At 33.9% G+C, this 8,672-nt stretch overlaps 1 protein-coding gene across 3 annotated transcripts in view; it reads left to right on the top strand.

Annotated features, from left to right (window-relative positions):
- The window catches only part of RBBP8 (RB binding protein 8, endonuclease), a 39,558-nt gene extending 32,215 nt beyond the window's left edge, over positions 1 to 7,343 (top strand). For all 3 annotated transcript variants that reach the window (XM_083878134.1, XM_083878135.1, XM_083878133.1), the window contains 4 exons: positions 77 to 146; positions 1,064 to 1,160; positions 4,688 to 4,829; positions 6,744 to 7,343. In XM_083878134.1, coding sequence (XP_083734260.1) covers positions 77 to 146; positions 1,064 to 1,160; positions 4,688 to 4,829; positions 6,744 to 6,841 — 407 coding nt within the window. In that variant the 3' untranslated portion in view covers positions 6,842 to 7,343. The remainder of the gene's footprint in view (positions 1 to 76; positions 147 to 1,063; positions 1,161 to 4,687; positions 4,830 to 6,743) is intronic.
- Positions 7,344 to 8,672: the final 1,329 nt, after the last annotated feature.

The following is an 8,672-nucleotide window of genomic DNA, read 5'->3' on the forward strand; positions in this document are numbered from 1 at the left end:
GTTGGTTAATAACTTTACAGAAGTTTCTGCAGGCAGTCTGTTAACCTTATATTTTGTTTTGCATGTGCATTTACAGAACATGAGGATAAACAAGATAAAGCCAAGCAGAAAGCTTTTGTGGAGCCTTATTTCAAAAGTGATGAGAGGTAATTTAGTTTGTCGTATGGGCATTTTAAGGCTGTTTGTATCTTCCCTACAGGGAATTTGATCCTCCATAAAATAAATGTGTTTGTGTGTAACAGCTGAAGATGCAGAGTTAGAAGATCTACTACATTAGATAAAAAACTTTAGATAAAAACTGGGATAGGGGAAAAAATGTTGAGATGCCTATTACATTTGCTGAAGAGAAGAGATTGTCTCTTCTGCTTTTTATAATTTTAGTGAATACAGTGTTTTGTAATTCATGTGGTTTCTTACAGGCATGTGGTCATGCCTGAATTTATAAGCCAAGAACATGTGGGCTGCTTGTACAAATGAAAACCTTTCCTTCTCTGGTATTTTGCCCCTTACTCTCTAGGCAGTAGATGAATAGTGTTCAACAATTGCACCTCTTAGTGCCTTCTCTGGCGCCTTCCAGTGTAATCATAATTGGAAGTCTGAACCTTCATTTTGTAATGGTACCAAGCCATTCAGTTAGCTCATATTTTACCTCAGTGCATGTTTTCTTTGTAGAAAGTTGAAAAGAACCTACTCATTTTGAACCTCAATGAGTGTTCTTCTCATGGAAATCATTGCAAGCACAACTCTGTCTTGGACAAAAATAATCTATAGAAGATCTATATTTGAATAATTTCTATATAGTAATTACTTTTACACTATGAAAAACCATAATAATGAGACATACATCTCTGGTTATGTAAAAGTTCATATTACATTCAAAAACTGTTTTATCTATAAAGATTGCCCTATTCAGCTATGAAAGGCAGTATGATTTGGGTTTTGTAGACAATTTCTGAATTATTTTATTTGACTGTCCATCATTGTGTTAAAAAAAAAAATGGAAATTTCCAGTCATGTAGAAGAAATAAAAGTTCTATTACGTGAAAACATTTTTGTTTTTCAGAAAGAATACTGTGTTAGATTTTCCTCATATTGAGGTTGTTCGAAAAAAAGAAGAAAGGAGAAAATTACTTGGCCACACTTGTAAGGAATGTGAAATAGTAAGTAGTTAAGTTAAAATTTGTTAGTCTTCCATTCTCCTAATTCAAAACTGTATCTGGGTGCTGAAGTGCTGTTTTTAATTATTAATCTGGTTGCATCATCATCATTACCTACAGTAGCTGGGAAGTGTTTACCAGAGCTGGATAACCAAGTTTGCAGGTGGTTTGTTAGTTTTTAGTGTAGTAGCTGTATATAGCATGGAAAGTCTTGGGTTTGATTTTTTTTTTTGTGTGTGTATCTATATGAAAGAAGAGCTTCTTACATCATGGGTCCAGTAAGATTACTGTTATTAAAAATTACATTAGCTGGTCAAAGAGCTATTACAGACTTCCAAACTTTGAATCAACAGCTCTAATGAACCTTACAGATGCTGGAATAAGTAAATTCTATATCCTGTTGTACCTTTATATAGATAAACAGATTTCATTTTGGTTTAGTTGATTTTTTATTTTTTTTCTGGGTTAATTTTTTTCAGTTAATTGCACCAGCTAGGCAACAATGTGTATATTTATGCAAATGCATGCAAAAATGTTTAAAATTACTTTTTAAAAATATATGTTTAGAAGTATGAAATTTTAGATTTCATATTACACATTTTTTTCCTTCCTTTCTATTCACTTAACTGCTTTCAGATACTTGGTGTAGGATAAAATATTGATGTAATTACATGTATAATAAGGACATTTTTTTTGGCCATTAATAGACTTCATGATCTAATAAATGATGACTCAGTAGAAGTGTGGATTAATGACTGAACAATGGTGGATTTTCTGGAATATTTCCATTTAATTTCCACATGTATATAGAATCAACATTTTTCAGAGATTCTCCTGCTATTCATTTTATAGTCAAGTCTCATTTACTTAGCTGAAAAAATTATTAGAGTATGTTTTTAATGAAAACATTTTCTGAAAGATAGTTTTGGTTAAATTCATTAAATACAAATACTTAATTTTTAGAGTCAACTCCAAATACCATTTAAAAAAATATGTTTGATTTAAAGAGTTTGAAAGAAAACAAAACAACAACCAACTTTCAGTCTGTTTTGTGGTTCCGGAGCCATGTGTTAAGCATTTTAATTTCCTGTTTCTGTAAGCTACAGATCTTCCTTCTGCAAATCCAGTTCTAGTTACTTTCTGTCAAGTTGGGAGTGATAATTATGGTGTCTGGAAACATTCAGAGCTCCAGTTTTGTAACAGTAGGTTTCTACATTAAATGCTAGGAAAGTTTGGATTTATTGTTGGTTTTGGCTTTTTTGGACTTTTTTTTTTAAAGTCTACACCATTCAAGATTAATGTTTCAGAATGTGTGGAATGCTCAAGTGTGTCATTGCACAATAATGAAACTAGCTTTGAATTAAATGCCTGTGGAAGAAGGGAGTATTGGATAAAGCCTAAATGACGCTTTAGAGAAGTCTTGGCTTGCTGATTATGGGTTCAAAGCCATATGGGTTTGAAAAGCTGCCAAAGTCTAAGGGAGTATTTAGGGAGTGGGTAGAGATCAGTAAATTGATTCTGGCCCTGTACTGCAAGTGGTGTGAGTGGGGTCAGTTACTGTCAGTCTGAGAAGACCTGAGATTGAACTTCTGCACATGCCACAGCAGACTGATATTAAAGTCCTCTATAAGTGCTTATCTTAAAGTTTTGTGGAAGCATCTAATTCACTTTACAGTGTAGAACTTTTGATAAGAAGTCTTGTTTCTTTTTTTTTATGACCTTGTGATGCTATTGGAGAAAGATTGTAGGCAGAAGTTATTGGTAGCTTGTAAAAGTAAGGTTTGTTAGTGTGGTTGGTAAGTGTAGCTACACTTAGGTGAGTAGGAGAATCACTCAGATGTTTTTATATGCATTTAGATTACAGGAATTACTCTGTAAGTTTTTGCTAAACTAATGGGAGGAATGTTCTTAGGGTTTGTTCCATTTCTGAAACTGTAAATTGTAGAGTTTTATAAACAATTATTTTACAGGGAAGACAGGATGAGATTGCAGTATCTTCCCACATGGGAAAGCCTAGCTCGAATGTTTTGTGTGGATTAAAATTGCTGTGGACAGTGAGATCAATCTAGAAAACAGCTGAGAGTTCTTTTTGCTGTTTAGCTGACATACATAACTCTCATTCTCTGTCAACCTTAATAGATTTCTAAACAAGCCAAAGAAGAAAAGTTTCTTTCTAATTCATTTTAAAAACTTGCTTATCTCGATTTTTGATTGTTCTTATTCTCTGTTCCTAGTAAACTGTATTTCATTGTTGGATCTGTAATTATTCTTTGCTAATCATAATTTTTTTAATTTAAAAAAATGCAACACACTACCAACTTCTAGTAGATGAATTTCTAAAATTTCAGGCTATTTACAGGACAAAATAAGAGGCACTGCTAATTAACCCTAAATAAAACTCAGCAATGTTTGTCTTACATAGAAATTATAGAATTCTTATAGTTAATTTTGTTGACTTAACACCTCATTCTTAACTTTTGTCAGTAAAAATTGAATGAGCATACTTTACAATTCCAATCCTGCCAGTAGCTGGGAGCATGAAATAATCTCTGTTGATAAAAGTATCCTGTTCTTTTCCTGATTTCCTCAGTCTAGGTCACTTTCCATCTGATTGAATGAATTGTTTTAGCATTTTCACAAGGGTCAGGTTTCTTGTGTGGCTGTGACTGTTGATTTACCACTTGAATCAAACAACGCATTCACGTTAAAAATATTTTGACCCTCTATGTGCTCTAAGGTCCAGATTCGTATTTTTAGGAGATACAACTAGAATTAAAAATTAAAACAGTAGAAAACTGCATGAGAAAAATATACCCTAACTTTCTATGGTGCTACTCAGGGGAACACCCAGCAAAGAGGTTTGGAGAGAGTGTATACTTTTCTCATTGCAGCCCCCAGTACAGCTGATGGGGGCGAAAGAGTATAGCCAATTTACTGTAGAGAATGCTCAGCTGGCAGATATTTCTGGAGACCCAGTGTCAGTCAGCTACTTGAACTAACTCTGTATTTATTTCTAATTTGAGGGTAAGTAAGTAGGAAGCATTTTTACTTAAGTTTGCAGTTACTACTGTAAATTTGGATACTGGAAATAATTTTGCAGCATGGGCTTTGTAGTGGAGTTTTTTTCCTTTTTTTAAAATTTTATTTGTAAATGCAAGCTGACAATAAATTTAAAAATTCTCATCTCTTTCAACACCTGTGCTATTTAGCTTTATAAAATCAGTCAGTAAATTGTTGACGTAAGTAATTGTACACGTGCCTAAACCTTGTTACTTATGGTATGTTAAAAGATAGAAGGTTAACAAATCTGCCACGATAAAGTTATACTTAGTCTGTAAATTCAGTAAGCTTTTAGGATAATTGCCAGGTGTTTGTCACTTGGATAATGAATCTCTACTCTGGCTGTCCTCACCATTGTTTTTAGATAACAGTGTTAATAACCATAGTGATCGATAATGTCAATTGTGTAAAGCAGTTGCTCTATTATGTATGAATTTGTTAACTGGGATTCTTCTCCCCCTCACATTCAGTATTATGCAGACATTCCAGAAGAAGAGAGAGAGAAGAAGCTAGCTTCCTGTTCAAGACACAGATTTCGCTACATTCCTCCAAGTACTCCTGAAAATTTCTGGGAGGTGGGATTTCCTTCCACCCAAACCTGCGTGGAAAGAGGTTTGTGAAGAAAAAAAAAAAAAAAAAAAAAAAAAAAAAAAAAAAAAAAAGGCTTGAAAAGCACTTTTTAGGCTTGAAAAGCACTTTTTAGAGCGTTGTTTTTTTTTCCTTGAAATTATCTCTAGTTCATATAGCAGCCTTTCTCACCCAGTCCTGTTGAGGTCTTAAATATTGTCTGGTTTTAGCAGTTCCTGTACTGCTAAGAAAGGAATATATAGAGAATTTCTTAGAGCCTAGATAGAGAAGGCAGAAATAATTGGGATTTTCATAGAACTTAATATAAACCCTACATATTTTTGACCATAAGCAAGAATTGGATTTTCAGAGGCAAAGGCCAAGGGATTGTACTTACTTAGGAGAGACACTATTGATGTCCTTTGTCAGTGTTTTTAGAGCTTCATAATGCCAGGTGATAATGGAAATGTTGTAGGTAAGGTGTAGTTAAACAGGTTTTCATACATATACCCTGCTTGTTAGTGACAATGAAAAGATACAGTGTTTGGTTTTGGGGGTTAGTTTAACTAATCTTCACATAGAAGTTTATTCTTTCTAAATAATTTTTCAAAATCTTAGACACTGGTGTAAAAATGAGTTTTTACAAATTCTATTAAAACAAGATGAGTTTGTAGTTTACTCTATGTACAATTCTTCAGAAGTGATGAAATGCTGGGGTGAGGAGCCCTATAGGAACCCTCTGAGCTACTTATATCTTTACTTGTGCAGTAGTTGTGAAACATTAATCCTTGCTTTTATCTGTTCTTGTAACAGTGTCAGGTCAGGCCTAGGAAAATGTAGCCAGAGTTATGTATGTGCAGGACCATCCTTAATCTTTCAGAAGAGGGAGCCTTGATTTTTATGAACCATATAACTTGTTACTACCCAAGTGGAATCTGCTTGCAGCCTCATTAAAAATTATCTTCTTGGCTGTCTCCTTGTTCTGCTGGAGTAGAGTTGTCCAGTTGTTAATGGTCCTTAACAGCATATCAGAGGCAGACTTTAGATCAACCCTCCCATGGAAAAGAAAATACTTTATAGCGGTGCAGCAAGAGAACTAAAACACGAGAGAGAGTTGCCGCTCCAAAGTAGTGGGTTATAACATAGGTATTTTCTACTCCTTATTGCTATCTCAAACAACACAAGCATCTGTTTGTGGGGGCATTTTTGGGTTTTTTAAATAACTGAATTACACTGTTTTTTTTAAATAACTGAGTTATGAAATTTTCCAACTATGAAGTAAAAATCTACTACTCTCATTTTGGTGGATGTTGTTGCTGATAAATGGTAAGGAATTGACAAAAGCCAGGTGGTGAAACTGACTTGCATAAAATGTCTGTTTACTGTCAGTGTTAGCTAAGTTGAGCGTGTTACAGAAATTTTCTATACACTCCTCATCGGAGAGCTTTCAAGGTGTGTTTGATCCATGGGCTTATGTCTGGCTTTTTCCAATCTTTAATAAATATAGGTGCTCTTAAAATAGAGGGAGGTACTGTTTAAACCCACAAAACACATGTGCCTGAAGTTTCCTCTGTATGACTAGGATTTACATTTTTAAAACTGATTTTTATTTGTGAATTGAATTAGCAGTTCTTGCATACTTTGTTACTCTTCTGTAAAATCCTTGGTAGAAAGAAAATGGAAAGTGCAGTTTTGTTTTGAACAGATGAACAATTCATAGTTTCCATTCTGTTCTTCATTGTCAATACTCTATATTGCATTACTGTGCAGTCACCTACTAGAAAGCAGCTGTGTACTTTTAAGGAATGATATTTGCACACTGGGATCTCCAAACTTATGTGAAGTCAGAACCAGTTGCCCCAAAAGGAAAACATATCTTTTGAGGCTAAACACATGTTAAAGCTAAAGTTATGCCTGCTTTTATATTATATTTCTTACCTCAGGTTTTTTCTTTTTAAGGCTACATTAAAGAGGATCTTGCTCCCTGCCAACGTCCGAAAAGGCGGCAGCCTTATGCTGTAATGTTTTCTCCAAAAGCCAAAGAGCAGAAGACATAAAGCATGGGAAAGTAAGGAGGGCCAGCCTGAAGTGCCTTTCCTGTCTGTAGATATTTATAGTTAATATAAACTTGAAATAAAGAACTGCGTTTTCCACAATGATAGATAAATTGTTTAATTGAATATGTAAGTTTTATAAAATTCATTTGCAAGGCTGATGTACTGATGTACCAGGAAACAAAACTATTTAATGTATGTTTGTTTCATATTGTGTTCATACATTTTGTATTCGTTTTTGCACCTGTCAGACAAGTCTGCTACGTTTCTTTTCTTTAAGGCCAGCAGCTGAAATTCCAGCAATCTGTCTAAATTTTGTGTCATGAGTAACTGGTTTGAAGTCATTGAAATCAGTTGTTTTTGCAAGGGTAAATGTCTGTCAACGGGAACAGAAATGACAATTTTCTAGGGTGCTTATATTTTGCTCTGGATTTTCTTGTATTTCTATTCTCTTGTTGCAAAAATGGTTGTATCTACTTGGAATAAAGCTGTATTAAATATGAAATGTGTCATAGCTGTTCATAGTTTGGAGGTGTGAAAACCAGGAAGTCTAAGTGTCTTTCTTCAATTCTGGTGTTAAATGTATAGCACCATGTTTTCCTCAGTGTTTAAATTAGAATATCCAATATTCCTTTTATTTTTTCCTTGAAATCTCTTTGCATATATATGTCTCATTTATCGTTAGAGATAAGCATTATTATTTCTAAATTTGGGTGACAGCTCTGCCCAGAGTTCCAGTGGACAGCAATAGTCATCACTTAGATTACAAGGGATTCTCCAGAGATATTTTAAATTAATCTTTTGTAGCTGGGGATATATTTCCATACTTGAATTGGGGGAGTAAGATCATCCAGTATCACAGAGGCAGGGTAATACCTACAGAGGTAGGCAAGCCAAAAACCACCATAAGATCCTTAGGAATAAAGAAGCTACAGAGTTGGGTTCAGCCAGTGAGAACTCTTTTAAAATGAGATCATAAAGCAAGTGACTATTGAAATGCCATAAGTGAAAATAAAACAGTAGAAAATACAGATACATCTGGGGTTTATCTGTATATATTTATATATATAAATGTATCAGTAATTTCTATTCCTGCACTTTATATGTGGGTATAAAAATATATTTAAAAACTTGGTGGATAGGACCATTTAAATTCAGCTGTATTTGTATAGGGATGGTGGCAGGTTCTGCTGGTGGAGAGGTTGTGGCATAGGCACAAGAACAAATGTGATCAATTTAACTGTAACACTTAGGTGACAAAATTCTTTTAGGTTGAAATTACAGGCCTTGCAAAAACGTAGAAGGTATAACAGTAGGCTTAGTTGGTTTACTTACTGCATAAAACCAAATAACTATGGAAGTCTTTAGTCATTCCCATATGTACTAATACACGCAGACAATAAATGTTTACAACACTGTAAAATCATTTCTTGGAGCAGTCAAAGAACCCATGCCCAAGTAAGTCTGGTTTCCTGAATTTTTTTTTTTTTTTTAATTGAAAAAAATTTAACAGGTGCTGCCAAAAAGTGGAATTCATGCAGGTATCTTGAAAATTGTTTTAGAAGAACTATTCCATGCTCTGAATAAACATTTATCTATTGAAAAATAAGTTTTTAACAAGTATAGTAGGAGACTGCTTTAACTAGAGAGAGCCTTTACACAATAGAAGCTATATCCACCAAAAGAAAAGTGGAAGCATATTGCGACTTATCAAATGTAAATTTTGCTATTAAGTAGGCTGTTAGAGAAAATTTCTGAAAGAAGTAACTATAAATGCTATTTTAAGAACTATCAGAACAAACTTTATCAGGAAAAGTGAAGGGTAAAGTAAAAG

This window comes from Zosterops lateralis (assembly GCF_965231275.1).
Source record: "Zosterops lateralis genome assembly, chromosome: 1".
Taxonomy (NCBI): domain Eukaryota; kingdom Metazoa; phylum Chordata; class Aves; order Passeriformes; family Zosteropidae; genus Zosterops; species Zosterops lateralis.